Raw genomic sequence first — 18,152 nt, forward strand, 5'->3', positions numbered from 1 at the left:
CCTTTTTGACTATCATTGCAAAACCAGGTTCCCTTACTTCTTGGGAAGGTTACCTCCTTTCTCCACACATGTTAAACAGGTAACCACTAACCATTGCAGATTCTACTTCAACGTTCTTGTTCTGCATTTACACACACACACATACACACACACATACCAGGGGAAATCTACTATATATTACTTTACAGTACTTAGTCATTATTTAGCTTTATTCACTAACAGTATCTAGATCTTTTCATTAGAATTTGTAGTTCTATATCACTCTAATTCATCATAGTATTTCATAGTACGGATATACCAGTTTGTTCAGCATCCCGCTATCATTTAACCATATTTAAGCGTCATGATGTGTCAAATCCAGGGAAATACAATGGAATATAAAAACGGACTGGAGTCCTGCCTTTTTAGCATTTCCAGACAAGTGAGAGAGAGAGGAAGGTTGTCAATAGTAATATTTAAAGTGAAATGATTATGAAGAGCAGTTATGATTCTTTGAGACTGAGTTATTTATCTAGTCAGAAGGTCAAGAAAGTATTTCCAAAGGAGTTAAACTTTAAGCACCTGAAGAGTGGGTGAGCATGACTTAACTAAGGTAAGAGTGGAGGAAGTCAGGGACACTAATCGTAAACTGCACCAACAGTGTGGAAAAGCTAAACGGGAGGAGGCGAAGATTATGAGGAACTTGCTTTTTTTAATACATTTTTGGGGGGGACAAGATGTCTTATTTTGTAATCAGAAGAACATTAAGGTTATAAATACTTTTAAAGCGGGGAGGCTTCCCACTTCAATATAAGGAATCAATCCTTCATGATTCTGTGAGAAGATAGAAAAGCAAGCCCTCCCCGCTGGCATCTCTTAAGAAGCTGCAATAGTCGTTGAAAATGTCTGAGTTCTCGTCTTGACATAGGACTTTCTAATCTATGCCTATCATCAGTATGACGTGGGGGTCGAAAAGTCTAGGCTTGGCTTCTTCATCGGTTGCCATAGCCTCTCCGCCTGCAGGTCAGCTTTTAACCACTTATTTCATAGGAAAGCAGGGCCCTCCTTCACTCCTCCACTAGGGCAAGTGTGTGATCCCGCACGTGCAACGTGTACGTTCGTGGGAAAAGGGAATCCCCAAAGCGCGTCGCGTTACAGGAGGACGCCCAAAAGGCAGAAAGAACGAAATTAACTACCAAACCCACAATGCACAGCCCACCTTTCCGGAAGCAAGGTTTACAAGCTCCTGGATGCTCTTATCCGGGCGGAAGCGTCTCGCTTTGAGTCTGATTGGAAGTGATAAAAATGAAGCATTGTGGGACTTTGTCTCCCAGTACGCATGTGCCAACTGGCCTCGCGTTGCTTCAGGAGCCACGTCTCGGAGATGGCGGCGACCAAAGATGCACGTCAGCGAAGCCGGCCAATCCGTTCCGTGCGCAGGCGCAATGGTATGGACAGCACCGGAAGCGCAGGGGGATGGGGCGGCGGTGACGCGATTCTGTCCGCGTTGGAGGGGCCGGGCCGCTGCTGGAGTCGCCGCGGCTGCCGCGTGACGTGGCACAGCGAAAGCCTTAATACTAGAGCCGGAGCTGCCGCGCCAGTCGTAGAGCAGGTCCGCGCCCCGCTAGTACCTGACCTGGAGCTTAGTCCGAAACGCCGGCTAGCGGGCAGTTCCTGCCGCCGTCTTTCTTCCTTAGCTTCTTTTTCTCGCTCAGTTTGCCGGGAGCTTGGAAGGAGAAGGCCCGGGGACGCTCTGAACCCCTTCTGCTCCTGCCCATCGCAAGTGCCACTACCGCCATGGGCCTCACCATCTCCTCCCTCTTCTCCCGCCTCTTTGGCAAGAAACAGATGCGCATTTTGATGGGTGAGTGAGCGACCGAAAACCGAGTCCCGGCTCTCGTGGGGTCGCGGAAGGCCGGTTCTCTACGCTTGGGGCGGCCTCGGGGCCTGTGTTTTCCTCTGCCGGCTGTGGTGGGGGAGGGGCGGCCGGCTGGGGGTCGGGAGGCATTCTTAAGGGGGAACAATGGGGCGAAGGGTGTTTGGTCATCGCAGACCTGTCCTAGAGGCCGGGCAGCGGCGTGTTGCAAGGTTTCCTCCTGCTTTTGTTTTTCGCTCCTTGATCTTATTAAAAGCCTAACAAGATTGGGTGGAGATGTGGGAGAAGCGAATTCTTGGATCTCGCAGAGCCCGGAAGACACTGGCAAGGCCCATTCTGAGAGTGCGATCTGGCTCCCTTTTTCCACGGGTATAGGCAGCGGTTGGGAGGGAGGCAGAGCGACTCCAGCCTTCCTCCTCCCCCTTTCCGCCCTGGGTACACACTCTGCACATGCCAGTGGTATTTGAACGAACGGTCGCCGAGAGCTCTGAACTGGCCGTAGGAGGAAGTGACCAGGCCCAGTGCAGTGGCAAAGGAGCACCCGAGGTTTCAGAAGAGTCCGGAGTCCTCAGCGCTCACTTCGCTAAACTTTGCATCGCGCTGAATTCCCTTCATTTTTTTTGTTTTTCTTGTTAGTATTCCTGAAAACTAACTTTTTCATGAATATGTTTCTCTTGGTTACTCTCAAACACTAAATATATCTGGTTCCTCCCTTTGGGGTTTAGACAGATTTTCTTGTTACTAATTTTATTAGCCCCCTGGCTAAGGTTTAATGAAAAAAAGTTTTAGAAACTAATTTTTTTAAAAGCCGATAACAAATTTTCAGTAACTGAATATCATGACGCTTAATTTTAAGGTAGCTTTACAAAGGTTCTTTTTTAATTCTTTTGAAAAACAGGCTTTTAAAAAACGGCTTTTCGGGGTCTTTTTTGCTCAGCTCAGGGAGAAGAGGCTTGCCACTTGTGATGTAAGCAACCCCTCCCCCATAGAACTGTGAGTGTCTGCATCATAGCTAATACCCATGGACCTGAATAATGCTAAAAGGAGCTCCTCTAACTTTAAACATTGAAACTTGTTGGCTCATTAGTTTGTTTTCTAGAGAGTAGAGGGGATAAAAAGTTTCATTTTCGAGTTCTACTGTGGAAAATTTTCCCAAGCACGGTACAGTAATATTTCAAGGTGTGTGAAGATTAAGGGTATACACATTTGATTCTTTTTTTGCTTTACTGTTATTCCAGCTTCTTCACAATTCATGAAACAGTTGTTAATGGTTCATTCACAAAGGTAAATCAAAATATTTTCTTTTTGAAAGTTTCTCAGATTTTATTTATGAAGAAGAATTTTAGGGGGGCAAGCATTGTTTAAGCTTTAAAAGTTGCTGAAAAGTAGCAGTTTAAAAAAGAATCCGAAGTCAATAGGAAGACTTTGGACTATGATCTATGAATTTTCAGCTTGTTCCTTAAAGAGATTAACTAGTATGTTCTGGAAATGTAGAATGGTTGGTCCTTTTACTGAAGATTTATTGGAAATGAATTGCTGTTTTTCATTTTCTTAGTCTTTTGTGATGGCTAAAAGTTTAAGAGGGAGAAGAAAAGGAAAATTATGCTATAAGCACTTCTCTATTATTACTATATTAGGGTAGCATTTCTCCCCCGTCCCCCAAAAATGATGGAAAGAAAATGGAAAAGTATTTAACTTTGTGCATTTGCTCAGAGGATAGAAGTCATGATTTGGAATCATTCAATTTATGTTAAGTGTTTTATTACTCAGGTTTGCTATTCTTGTTTTGTATTTTCATTTTGGGATAATCAAGTTTCTTTGATTAAAAACAATTCAGTCACAAGGTCAACTTCTTTGGTAACTCATCAAATGAAGTATAACCATGTGAAGGATGTGTGCATGGATAGGGAAAGAGGTGATTTGGAAGTTTGATAATTAGTTTTTTTGGTCCTGCTTTATGAGTGACTGCATAAATAACATCACTCCTAAGGTGTCTGCCCTTATTGAAGTATTAGAATGGTTAATGGTTGTTTTTTCCATATTAATATTCTCTGGCAGATACTGTGCTTTCTTTTCCTTTAAAAGGGTTAGATAAAAAAATTCTTGCCTTTGTGAGTTGGTAATTTTTTCAGATTTTACTGTCTTGACTCATTATTAAAAGATAGCAGTTAGCTAGAGTCTGGTTTGCCAAATTACTGTGGAGAAGTTATTTTATTTCTATGCCCACTCTCAAAAGTTAAAGTAATTTAGAAAGGTGTTTGAAGTTACAGCTTGTAGTTAATTAATTAAAAAATTATAAAACAATGTCTTATTTAAAGTCAAAGTGTAGATTGACAGAAGTTGTGTAGGTTTTTTTTTTTAAAGGAGAAATCCTCGTGATTGACCACATTGAGCTTAAATTCAAAGTTTCTACCTTATATTTCTCATGTAGCCCTGCATTGTCCTATTTTTAGTCTGATCTCCATATCCTGATCTGTGATTAGAGGTAATTTTGGTAAATGACTCCCCAGATATTGTGTATATGTAAAAGCACTACTTTCTGTAGAGGAATTATTAATTCTACTCTTTGAATTTGTGAGTTCCTGTCGAAAAACTGGAAAAATGTTGCTTTCTAAGATTGTTCATACCAGTAAAGTTCTGCCTTACTCTTATATGTGACTGGTTTTTTTAGGACCGGAGAGGTTCAGGAGGGAGGATACTCTATTTGCTAATTTGAAAATATTGCCAAATATATTAAGTTAGGCTTTAAGCTCAAAGTGGTGCTTCATACTTTTTCCCTAGCATATTTTGTAAATACATTTATTTTGTAATTTTAAATTTTCATCCTTATTCTGAAAATATCCTTTTTGTTAAATTAGAAAAAATGAAAAAATAAAGACTATCCTATAATTCCACCATTTCACTATTGATAATATTTGTTATATTTACTCTAGCCTTTTAAGAGGTTTTTGATCCCCCAAAACTTATACTTGTGATATATAGTTTTGTGGTGTTGTTTTTTTTGTTTTTTGTTTTTTTGTTTTTTTTTGATTTAGCTTATTACGAGCATTTTCTCAGGTCATTAGTTGAAAGCATAATTGCCAGCCTTTAAAAGGAAAGGCCCTTGTGATTAATTAGGTGATACAGGGAAACAATAGAAACGGCAAAATCTTTAGTTTCATGTCACTGGAAGTTGGTACAACCATCCTTAGATGTACACTCTTATGTTAGGTATTATAAAATATGGCTGTCAGAGCCATTGATAACTTGCTGCCAATTAACACATTGATCAGAGTACAGATATTCCTATATATGGATAGAAGCAAAACTTAAGCTCATTGTAATGTAGCTTTAGTTTCCGTTTTGATGGTCAAACCTCTGAGGAATTAGATAAAATATTAAGGTAGTGTCTCCACCAGAAAAATTTGAAGGCAAGATATATAAACACTATTTGAGAGTTCTGGCATCAGACCTAGGTTTTTTGTTTTTTTTTTTAATTGGGATGTAATTCACATAACATGAAATTCATCCCTTTAAAATGTACAGTTCAGTGGTTTTTAGTATATTCACAAAGTGTGTAACATCACCACTGTCTTAATTCTAGAACAGTTTCATCAGCTCAGAACGAAACCCCATGCCCAGCAACTCATTGCACTCCCCCCCCGCCCGCCCCCAATTCCTCTTGAAACTACTCATCTGCTTTCTGTTTCTAAGGTTTGTCTATTCAGGGTATTTCATATAATAGAATATACAATATGTGACCTTTAGCTGCTTTTACTTAGCATAATGTTTTCAAGGTTTATCCGTATTATGGTATTTATCAGTACTTCCTTTTTATGGCTGAATAGTAGTAATTCCTTTGTAGAAATATACAACATTTTGCTTATCCATTCATCAGTTGATGAAAATGGTTCTTTCTACTTTTTGGCTATTATGATTAATACTGCTATAAACATTCATGAACGAGTTTTTGTGTGAGCATATATTTTTAATTCTCTGGTAAATACCTAGGAGTGGAATCGTTGGGTCATATGTTAACTATGTTTAACATTTTGAGGAACTGACAAACTATTTTCCAAAGCAGCTACACCATTTTACATTCCCACCAGCTATGTATGAGGGATTTAATTTCTCCAAAAGACCTAGGATTTGAATATTTGTTCTGCTACTCCTGTGATTCTAGGTACATTTCTGAACTTCACCTGCTGTGTCTGAAAGATGGAGGGTTATTGTAAGGATTAAATTACCAAAATATGTGGAATCGCCTAGTATTGTGGTTGGAACACAGTAAACACTCAATTTTAAATTATGAAGTTGTATTTCAAGCTTCCTTATAGAAAATTTGAAAGAAAAGGAGAACACGGAGAAAAATACCATGTCTAAAATTTTACATACCTGAAAATAGTTTTTCCCAGTTTTTTTCCTTACTGCATCTGGATTTTTTCCTCCAGGTTGAGATAATTGGAATCTAGCTGCCATGTTTTGGTAAACATACTTTTTAAAGATTGGCAAAGATTTTGGGGGTAGTTTTGCTGCTAACACTTTGGTTAAAGTGTAGGTCTTGTTAAGAATAACAAATAATTCCAGTCTATCTTTTAATACATTGAGTTGTTTATAGGGTGAGAGGGAGGGGAGGACATCTCTGGACTGTACAGATAGAATCTTTATCTTGGCTGGTTGAGAATTGGTTATAGTTTCATTTTTATGGAGAAGGCTCATTGCCAGATATTGCAAAATTAAGGAAATACAAACTTAAGAAATGACTAAAGTGGTTCAAAATTGTTAGACCAACATGTTTTTGAGTAAAGAACTATGTAATGAGTTTTAAGTGATGGCATACATTAATTTGTGCATCTTAAATCTTACAATAGAAATAACCTTTTTTTGAAAAAAACTGGTTTGCATTTATACAACAGTATCATTTTGGGTATAAGATACCTTTGCGATTTTAGAATCTTCTATGTGGCTGCAAGTCATTTAATCTTCTGTGTGGCTGCAAGTCTTATAATTTTTATTTTAAAGATACTCATGGATGCTTAAAAACCATTTGGTTGCATTATTTTGGAAACTCCTTTAAAAATAAATATAAGTATATAAAACATATTCAAAGCTCTTAAGGAGTCATCTTCCTAGAGTATGCATCAGGAACTGTAACCAGCTCAGCATTTTAATAAACGAAATCTACTTGAGAAAATTTATTATTTTTTTAATGACAGTAACAAATGTTTTTGTGTAAAAAAAAAAACTGTGGAAGTAGAATATTAATTGTGTATACAAGCAAGTATACAACTTTTATTAAAAGAAAAATTAGATTACTGTAACTTAAAGTAGTTACATAATCATAATTTAACCTGGATATTTTCCATTCTCTGTCAGTATTTTTGGATTTACATTGTTTTTAAATGGCAGTATGAGATCCAGTTAGACCTCCACTGAGGACTGGCATGTACCATATTTCTCAAAATCTAACATGTTTTTTCCTAATTAGCATCTCAGTTTCGATTCTGACAGGCTTAATTGTATTTGTTTAATCGTATTTGTGTATGTTTTCTGATCTTTTTACTGTTTCATACTCAAAAAATTAAACACTTCCTGGTAACAGTGGTTTTTCTTATGCCCATGAATGAGGGCTTACCTTGGGCTGCTCACTCTGACTAGTGAGTATGTTATAGTACTTGGAAAGAATAAACATGAATCCTGGGTATGAAGAAATGGAGAACAAAGTTTGATTAGGGGACACGAATAAGAAGGCATAAGATGCCTAAGTTTCCACGGAGATCTTAAAGCTACCCTTTATGGATGCAGAGTATAAAGGTTGTCATATGGGTAGGAGTTTGAATTGCCTGTAGCCTTTAGTTCTGTTTTGAACTGATAAAAGCTAAACTTACTTGCAGGGGAATGTAAATTAGATAAGTGAAGTGAGGTGTTTTGTTGTTGTTGTTGTTTTTAAAGCATTGGTTTCTTGTGCCAAATATTGCTTTGATTTAAATATTGAAACATCCTTGCTTATTAAATCAATACTCAGTTGAATTTCAAAATCTGACAGCAGAAATCCAGGTGGACAAATGTGATGTTTTTAGAGCAGTTATACATCCAATGATGTTATTAGATACTGACCTTCCATTTATGAAGGTTTTAGCAAACAATATAGAATATGCGGGTTTTGAGAGATTCATACTTAGGCATTTAATTTGTTCTTCACTATTACTGTAATAAAGTGGTAAAACCTCTTGTTTTAGTATGTCGGTTGTTTTTTTTTTTCCCCCCAGAAACAAGCACATTCCTCTGTACTTGTATTTGCCTCTAATCATTTTAAGAATTTACACGTGACTTACATTGGAGCTGAATATGATAGGGCTAGTTTTACAACCTAAATTAACCTTAACCTAAATTAATACTTTTGTTCTCATTTCTGCACATTTGATGTTGAGATGGATTTAGGTAGGGATAAAATCGGCCTTCTCTTATAATTCAAGAAGACCAGGGCATTGTGTTTTACCCGTGCATTGAAACCTTTTACTCTAAATTGCTCTTTACATAAAAGGAAATTGAGTTTATGAACCTTACAGTTAATTATTTACTCATTCCTATGTGTTCTCTGACTCAACTTCTAATTTGTGTGTTTATTTTTATTTATTTATTTATTTATTTGTTTGTTTTTTAGGTGAGGCAACCCTTAGTCGACCTCATAGATTGCAAGGATCTTGTCAGTTTACAATCCCTTATTTTTTAATTTTTTATTTTTTTACGCCTACAGCACCTGGTCTTCCTAGGTGGTCTAATTTGTGTTTTTAAAAATGGTAGTAGTTCATAGAATTAATGACTTGAATTGGAGGAGATTGTAGAATATCTGATCCAATCCCCTTGTTTAGCTAATTCTCTGACCTGTTTCCTAAAGTGATTTCTTTAAAGGCACTTGACTAGTTTTTGGCAAAGCAAATCTGGAGAGTAGAGCCCGAGTCAGCCAGGTACTCTTTTCTTTTCACTGCTACATGCTATCTTTCTAGGTTTAGAAGGAACAATGAAAAGGCTTTCTGTAGAAGTGTTGCCTTTGCGAATTAGAAATGAGGTAATTTCATTTCTAACTCATTTGTGCCTTGCCTAGTCAACTTTAGCTTTCAAACTATAAATTTGTTTTAAAATTACTTCTTAATGTGTGCTTTTGGTCTAAATTTAAAATCTGTGATGTCTTTTTCTAGTTGGATTGGATGCTGCTGGCAAGACAACCATTCTGTATAAGCTGAAGTTAGGGGAGATAGTCACCACCATTCCTACCATTGGTAAGAAAGTTTACAGATAACTTTAATATATATTATGACAATATATTATAAAGTGAAATAGAATACGGTTTAATTTTGAAACAGCTCTTTTTTAAAAGACTTTATTTTTTAGAGCAGTTTTAGGTTCACAGAAAATTGAGGTTTCCCATATATCACTTGCCCCGACACATGCATACCTTTCCCCTATTCACTCACGAGAGTGGTACATTTTGTTAAAATTGATGAACCTAGATTTTCACATCATAATCACCCAAAGTCCATAATTTACCTTAGGGTTCACTTTTGATGTACATTATATGGGATTGGACAAATGTACAGTGTCATGTATCCATCATTATAACTCCTAAGTTTTTAAGTTTGTTGATTATGTAGTAGGACTTTTAAAAATCCTGAGAGTTCCACAATAAAGAGGTTTATTTTCTTAATGACATTGTGCACAACAATCTTTTTTTCTTTGTAGGTTTTAATGTGGAAACAGTAGAATATAAGAACATTTGTTTTACAGTATGGGATGTTGGTGGTCAAGACAAAATAAGGCCTCTCTGGAGGCATTACTTCCAAAATACCCAGGTAAGAAATGCGATACATTTTTATAACTTTTCTTATAGGTTTCATGCTCTAAAGTTTGTGTTAATTTCTACCGTTTAATTGGATGTTGGTGTGTATTGTATGAGTTGGCATTCTTCTTTCTGCTATTTCCATATTCTTCAGTGAACTGTCTCACTTATGCCTTTGAAGGCTAAATTACCGAGGGTAGAAGAGTTACATAGCTATCATAGTAATATTTTGGAAGATTGGATGTGGGTGGGGGGGTTTCTCAAGATTGAATTAAGATGTCTCATCAGTAGTTCTGTTGGTTTCATTCTTAGTTTAGGAAGTAAGATCTGTATAACTTTCTGTCATTATAGTTTTAATGAATGTAAGACATTAGTCCTTCGTTTTGTCTTGTTGTTTACTTTATTAAAATAGATCTGTGCTGTTGATTTCTAAGATATTTTTATATTATCATAGTATATATAATACAGGCATGGAAGAGACATTAGTGATCTTGTAGAGCAGAATTTCTCAATTTGGCTGCATGTTAGAATCGCTTGGGGAGCTTTAAAAATCCCAAACCTTTGATCATAACCCCAGACCACATGAATCAGAATCTCGGGAAGTATAAACTAGACATCAGTAGTGCTTCTCAAACTTTAATTTACATATTAATTACGTAGGTATTTATTAAAATACAGATCAATTCAGTATGGCCTGGCTGAGTAAGGCCTGAGATTTTTAGCAAGTTCTCAGGTGGTGGTACTGATGCTGCTGGTTTAGGACCTTATTTTGAGGAGCAAGTCTCAAGTATAGGGGTTTTCATCAGTAGCACTGTTGACTTTTCGGGCTGAATAATTCTTTGTTGTTGGGTGAAGGAGTGCTTTCCTTTGCATTGTAGGATGTTTAGCAGCATTCCTGGCTTCTGCCCACTACGTGCCAATTGCAGTACCCTCCTTCCCCTTAAACCAGTTGGAACAACCCAAAATGTCTCCACATCCTGCAGAATAATTCCCGAGGACAAAATTCCTCCCTCTTGAGAACCACTGCTCTTTTCTTACTCTTACATATGAGGAAACTGAAGCTTGGAATGACTTACCTAATACTGGAGAGCTACTTCTTGTTCTACATTTCTGTTTAACCTGGTTCCAACTCTGTTGTGTTTCCCAAAGTAATGTATGATGTTACAAGTACTTCATATATTTAAGATTTGCAGATGTCAGTAATTCATTCTTGGTCTCCCAGTTCCTTTAACATTGTATACAAGTGAGGTATATTGCCACCAGGTGGCAATGAATACCCTAGGTAAATGGCTGGAGCAACCAGGTTTAAGTAGGACGTCATGTTAAGTGGAATGCTTGTTTCTTTAAAATTTAGAATGTATTAGTTCATTAACATAGCTGTGGTTAGAAAAGATATTTTGGTAGGAGTCACATGCTTTAAAAAAGTTGTTATGGAAATTTGCAAATATACAACAAAAGAGAGAATAACATAATAAACTCTCACGTATTTGTTACCCAACTTCAATTATTCAGATATGGCCAATATTGTTTAATTGGTACTCCTCCCAAATGTTCTTAATAGTTTAGATTTATTTTAAAAGTAAGTCATAGGCATTTCATTTAGGGACATGATTTTGAAGTAAAATGAGATATGAAGTAAAACTTTGCTAATCCTAAACCTTATAATTCCTAACCAAGGCTAACTCTTCTGTTAACTCCAGATTTGTTTAGAATGCTTTGTAATTTACTTAATTAATTTGGGATTAGATCTACTCCTGGCCTCTTTGGATCACCTTAGAATCAAAAGTTCAAGTACTTCTTAGGGAGCTCATGCCTGCTGGAGAAAGCTTTATGCGTTACCTGATAGAATCACAGCTAAGCTCTTACAGCTAGCTTTTCTAACATATTCATTCAATTCATGCATGCATTGCAAGGCAACCCTTGGTTGACCTCACAGATTGCAAGGACCTTATCAGCTTACAATCCCTTATTTCTTTATTTTTTACATCTACAGCACCTGGTCTTCCTAGATGGTCTCCCGTCCAAGTACTAACCCGGCCCAACCCTGCTTAGCTTCCAAGATCAGACGGAATCAGGCTTGTTCAGGGTGGCATGGCCATAGACTTTTCCAGCATTCTTGACCAGTTCTTTCAGCTATAAAATTGAAAAGAAATTATGCCATTTAACCATGTTTCTAACGTATGTTAACAATCCAGAACACGTTGTTTATTATAATAGTTCCAATTAGTTTGTTCTAAATAATTAAGTAAAAATTTGGTCGTTTAAGTAATCTTTTCTTGTCTTTAGAGTCCTAGCTTTAATACACTCTTGATTCTACACTATCCAAGGAAGTGAATAATTTAGAATTTATTCCTAAAATAATTTTCCCTCTCAATAATAATACTTTAGGACTGATAGTACTGCTTATATTTTAAAACAATAAAAATGGATTATTAGTACAGAAAAAAATTGGATCCCTTTTGGAAGCATGGGAGGAAAAGGAAAAGATAACATTAAATGTCTATGATAAGGTAAGCCAAGTGTAATTCTAGATTCTTGCATACCTCTTTGATTACATTTAATTTTAAATAGGCTTACAAAGTTGGTGGTATTTTATAGAAGAGGATTAGGTAATTTACTAATAAGTAGTGTTGAAATTTGAATTTGGGTATTACTTCACTATGCTATACTGGCTCTCATAGCACCAAGTTTTTTCAAAGGATAGGATGTTTAAAATGATGATTTCCAACAGAGATAAAGGAAATGGGTTTGAAATTTGCTAGGTTAAAAGGAAATTATATCATTTAATGACTATAGCCTAAAATAAGTATTAGGTACTCTGGCAAACTCAGTGCTGTGGTAATAGTGAGAGATAAATACAAAATGATACAGCCCTCTGCCCTTAGTGGATTTAATCTAGTTACTTATTTAAATAATAGCATAAGACAATTTGTGGTAAAACTGATGAATGTTCAAAAATACTTTAGCAGTCAGGGTTTTGGGGAGAATATTCAAAGTAATCACTTTAGTATTAATGGGAATAGATTTTAATAAAGCTATAAAATGAATCTGTCCTCTCTCCAGTTGAAAAATTTATTAAATTTTCTCATTTGAAAAATTTTAGAAAAGTCTTAATTCAACTGATTGCTTCTCAATTCCATTTCTTTTGTAGTAGAGAATTCTAATATTTTTGAGTATCTTTAAGAATGGTTACTAACTTCCTTTTTGTTAAGAATTTCTTATTTGATCAAATCAGCCTTGAATTTTTCTTGATATATTTTGCTTAAGATTTCCTTACTCTGATACTAGAGTTGGCAGGCAACATTCTGGAACAAGGCTAACTTTTCCTGATGAGGCATATAAAAACTGCTCTTCCCCCCCCCTTTTTTTTTTTAACACTTTGTGCATGCCTTTGACTGAATAAGCTAGTTTAGTTAGTAAATTCTGAATCTTTAGGATATTTGGTTTATTCTTTTCCTTTGGTCCCTACTTTATGGCCTTTTTTTCTTTTTCCTTCTATTTCCCTGCAAATAAAATTTATTCTTGGCATAGTTGAAGAGTGAGATTTCTTTTGATTTCGAATATTGAAATCAGAAAAAATGCTCAGCTTTTTTCAGTACTTAGAGCTCTGTTCTTATTCTTTCATTTTATAAGGGTACATTTTCTTCCTAACATTTTGCTTCTTGATATGGTTTTGCTACCTGTCTTTAATGTTTCATATATAATGTATCCTTTAAGTTTAACTGTTATAGTTTATTTAAACAATTTTTTTTTCCAGGGTCTTATTTTTGTGGTAGATAGCAATGATCGTGAAAGAATTCAGGAAGGAGCTGACGAACTGCAGAAAATGGTAATGTTTTTAAAATTCATTGTTTCCAATGATGCATTTTTCTGGGCAACAGTGGCGGTATTAGTGGTTGATGCATTTTAACTGATTAGATTACACAAATGAAATTTTTAGAGCTAGAAAGAACTTTGAGTAACTATCATCACAGGTTCTTAAAGCATGTAAAAATCTTGTATAGAGCTTTTTAAAAAACACATAGAAGAGTAGCTATTTCAGTAAGTTAGGAGGAATGCCCAGCTTGTTTTTAGAATGCTCCATGAGTGAGTTAATTTATTTATTTATTTTTAATTTTTTACACCAATATAAAACAGTAATTATTTGACCTTTGCAAAAAAAAAAAAAAAGAAAGCACCTGGTCTTCCTAGGTGGTCTCTCATCCAAGTACTAACCAGGCCCGACCCTGCTTAGCTTTCCATGGGTGATTTTGATGCATATTTCTGGTTGAGGATTAGTCCAGTACTTTATAAATAGAAAATATACAGTTTTGAAACTTTTGTGTTGTAGAAATCCTGGTTCAGATTCCTTGTTATCAAGGTCATTGGGTTCAGTTTCTTCTATATTGTGAAGTAATGTATACATTGAAATGTTTTGTAATAGTAACCATGAATTCCACTCAAAGGTAATAGGATTTTGGTTGACAGTGGCATTTTGGCCTTACCATGTATCGAAGTAATGTTTTCATATGTTCATATTGCTGAAAAGCCTGAGGTGGGAGATTATTGAGGAAACTTGTCATGGTTTCAGACTTTTAGCATAAAATATTTACTCAAATGAGATCTTAAATTCTAGTTCATTGCTCCTAAGACTGGAGCGGTTTGTAAAACCACTGTGTCAGTGTATGTGTAACTAAATAAGTGGGGTTTTTTTTGGTCTAATGAGTTAAGTATCCCTTCTGCTTTTTTTTGGTAAACAGCTTTATTGAGATATGTCATATACCATAACTTACTTCATTTACAATGTTCAAGTCAGTGGTTTTTAGTATACAGAATTTTACAACCATTACCACAATATAATTTTAGAACATTTTTATCACCCCATTAACAAATCATAGGACTATTAGTATTCATTCCCCATTCCTTCTCCAACGCTACCCAATATCACCAGCCCTGACAACCACTAATCTACTTTCTCTATACATATGCCTGTTCTGGACATTCATATAAATGGAATCATGCATTATGTGGTTTTTTGTTACTTTTTAAACTTTTTGTTACTTTTCACTTACCCTAAGTTTTTTAAGGTTCATCCATGTTGTATCAGTACTTCATTCCTGTGGTTTCAACTCTTGCAATTCTTGTATTTTTCATAACTGCAAATGCCCTAATTATTGTATTATTGTCTCAGTGTTGTGTGGTCCAGCTGGCTAGAAAGGATAAAAGTCCAAAAAGAATCATTATGTAAATACTTTTAATATTAAGTACCATAAGATCATGCCATAAATATTTATTGCCATATGTGTTTCTTGTCCTTGCCAATCTTGACCCTCATGGGATGATCTTGAACGCTGAATGAATGGTTTACCTTAATAGAGTGTAGGATGATTGGCTTGAAAGTTTTGCTTTACTTGAAGGCATGTGATTATTTCTTTGGGATTTAAAAACTGAAGGATAAGAGATTTGTAGGAGTACCTGAACTTTATGTAGGCAGATTGAGTTGATGTTTAATACTGTATTTAATATTTAATAAATAGTATAGGAAGACAGTGGCTTACCTAGTTTGTTAAAATAATTGGATACCAGTTTTGTAGTTGTTCATTTCTTAGCTTTTATTTCCAGCTTCAGGAAGATGAATTGCAAGATGCAGTGTTGCTGCTTTTTGCAAACAAACAGGATTTGCCAAATGCTATGGCCATCAGTGAAATGACAGATAAATTAGGTCTTCAGTCTCTTCGTAACAGAACAGTAAGTATTATTAGGATATTAATTGTTATTAGGATAATTGTTTTAGAATTATTATGATAATTGTTTTAGCTAATATTTAGTTTAAATATTAATTAATTGTCCCCTCTGAAGAGATAAAGAGCACATTAGTTTACAGTAATACACTCTTGCTGATACAAACATGAGCCCTTTCAGGCTTTATTTCATACATTTTATAAATGATGTATTCAGTTTTACTTTAAAGTATGCTGATAATCTTCTTGATTTTTTAGCTTTTCATATAGCTCCTTTAAGGATCCATAGATTTAAATATCTTTATTTTATTTGATTTTTCTTAACTTTGTCCTCATATGTATCGTATTGATAAAGATGTGGAAAACTGTAGTGTATGAGAATTTTAATATCTAAAGATTATTGATATTTTTAACTTTACATCTTTTAAATAGCTGTGCAGCAAATATTTAATAATTTGGTTTTTTCAGATAATATTGTTTCGTGCTGTTTACATGATATCAAAAGGTTATATGACCTTTAATTATGATATTAAATAAGTTTTGAATTTAAAATTATATAATAAGAGCTTATATTCAGGATTTAAATATTGACAAACTATAACATACTATTTTATACATAAAGATATCACAAACTTTTAGTGTAGCTTGTGCTTTATAATAGTTTTTCATTAGTTTGTCAACAGGCAAATACTGTGCTATGGCAATAACTGTATAGACTGTTTGAGATGGTCCAGGCTGATTTAAATAAGATGAACTACAAATGATACCAGTTTTTCTTGCTGTGAAGATATGAATGAAGATATGAATTCATGCTTTTTCCCAGCCTTCTATTTTATTTGGGGTGTTTGGTATTTAAATAATACTTGGTAGACTAGTAGTCTTGCAGTTTCCATGCAATATTAAAGCAGTGTCTTTAAGGCAAAATGGAACTGGCCAATAAAATTAATAAAAATAAACTATCTCTTACAGGTAATTAAATTGTTTTTTAGGACTTTATCTTGGTATTTGTAACTTCTTATGGCAGTACATACAGTTAATGGAGATGAGAATCATTACCATATTAAAAAGTAGAACTTTTTGGAATGCGTAAGACTAAAGATAGTGAAATTATCTAAAAAAACTTGTCTCTAAAATATCAACAAGCCCATACTCTTTCAGAATTTTACCTCTTGTTCTCTGAACTTCTTTTTTTATGTTTGAGAAATGAAGGTTATAAGGAGCAGGTGGATATTTTATTTGTTATTAATCTTTTCATATTAGCGAACAGTTGATTAAGTTTAATGAATATGTAGGAGTAGCTTTAAATGTGAGAGGAGTTTTATGAGAAGCAACAGTTATGAGAAAACTCCCAATCTATACAGTTACTGAGATCATCAAATATAAAATTAATCCTTCGTGGAATGTAATATTTAACGTATTTATTCATTTACTCCTATGGTTTTATATGATTTTTATTGCCTTTTTTCCTATACTTTATGGTAACTGCTGACTAATACCTCTCAGGAATTGGGAGAAAATATTTACTTTTTCTGATTAAGAAATTTTGAACACTGTTATAATAATCCTATGTTAATCAAGTATTCTCTTGTCCTTTTTTTATAGTGGTATGTTCAAGCCACTTGTGCTACACAAGGAACTGGTCTTTATGAAGGACTTGACTGGCTGTCGAATGAACTTTCAAAACGTTAAATGAAACTGGATATTTAACCAAGGACACGTTTGATAGAATTGGTCTAGGCTTGTTACAACAAAATTAGTTTGCATCTTGGTTATTAAACAGTATCTGGGACTGGTTTGGGCAGAAGATTACAGCGTTTAAACTTATTTTGTTGCCAATTATTGTTTACCAAGTATAATGTTGCCATTTAGCAATATGCTTGGTTTTAAAGAAATTCTCCTTAACTTGGAAAAAAAAGTGTCCTCTTTTAATTTTACTTCCCTTAAGCCTAAATGCCTGGACATAGCTATTGTGACACCTTTAAATAAATCCGTTTTGAATGTTTTTTGAGCCCACAACAATAATGTTTTAAAGTTTTTCCCTTGCTACTTTACTGATACCTTTATCATTCCTGGGGCAGTCTGCTGATTTAAAAATGTAGCATTCCATTTGTATTTATTTTTCTCCCTTGCCAAAAAGATTTTTTAATATCGCTTGTACCAGCCAGGAAATGTTCCAAAACACTATTCAGATCTGTTGCACTGAGGAACTTATTTTTTTGCCTGTCATTGACTCCTGGCTTCCATCAGCCAAGCTTACCTTGGTGCGGTTTGGATTTGTTAGCTAAATAGTTCTTTGCTGATTGCAAAGAGTTCATATTGAGAAGAGTTTTTAATATCCAGCAGATTGTCTTTCTTTATATTGTATCTTTTTTATGTTGCATGTTGCTTTTGGTATCAGCCTGACTCTTTACCCAGTGTATGATAGTTCTGCTGATGTTTTATTGTTTATTGGTGAACATATCTTCATTAAGAGTTTTTGGAAAACTCATCAGACTCAAATGAATAAGTTTTCTTCATAACCCATTTGAAATTATTCCTAATAAAATGATAAAATATGTAATTGTGTGTGTTCTTTTTTAGTCTTAAAGATGTTTGAAATGGATTTTCTTATTTAGCAAAGTTGATTTGCATATTTTACATACTGTGAACAGTAACACAGATCCCAGTGAATTTACTAATCGTGTAAATTGGAAATAAAATATGGATTGCTATTGTGTGTATATAACAGTGGGGAGCAACTTCAAAAATTTAGTTTTCTTTG

General features: G+C 34.9%; 1 protein-coding gene and 1 pseudogene across 1 annotated transcript; one reads left to right on the forward strand and one right to left on the reverse strand.

The window, feature by feature from the left end:
• Positions 1 to 1,441: 1,441 nt before the first annotated feature.
• On the forward strand, positions 1,442 to 17,951 carry ARF4 (ADP ribosylation factor 4). Its single transcript, XM_011371791.2, has 6 exons — positions 1,442 to 1,843; positions 9,034 to 9,114; positions 9,575 to 9,684; positions 13,429 to 13,500; positions 15,273 to 15,398; positions 16,994 to 17,951. The coding sequence occupies exons 1-6, from the start codon at positions 1,777 to 1,779 to the stop codon at positions 17,078 to 17,080; spliced, it is 543 nt and encodes a 180-aa protein (XP_011370093.1). The 5' UTR covers positions 1,442 to 1,776; the 3' UTR covers positions 17,081 to 17,951.
• LOC111746632 lies at positions 11,656 to 11,774 on the reverse strand (annotated as a pseudogene).
• Positions 17,952 to 18,152: the final 201 nt, after the last annotated feature.

This window comes from Pteropus vampyrus, unplaced genomic scaffold, assembly GCF_000151845.1.
Source record: "Pteropus vampyrus isolate Shadow unplaced genomic scaffold, Pvam_2.0 Scaffold195, whole genome shotgun sequence".
NCBI lineage: Eukaryota > Metazoa > Chordata > Mammalia > Chiroptera > Pteropodidae > Pteropus > Pteropus vampyrus.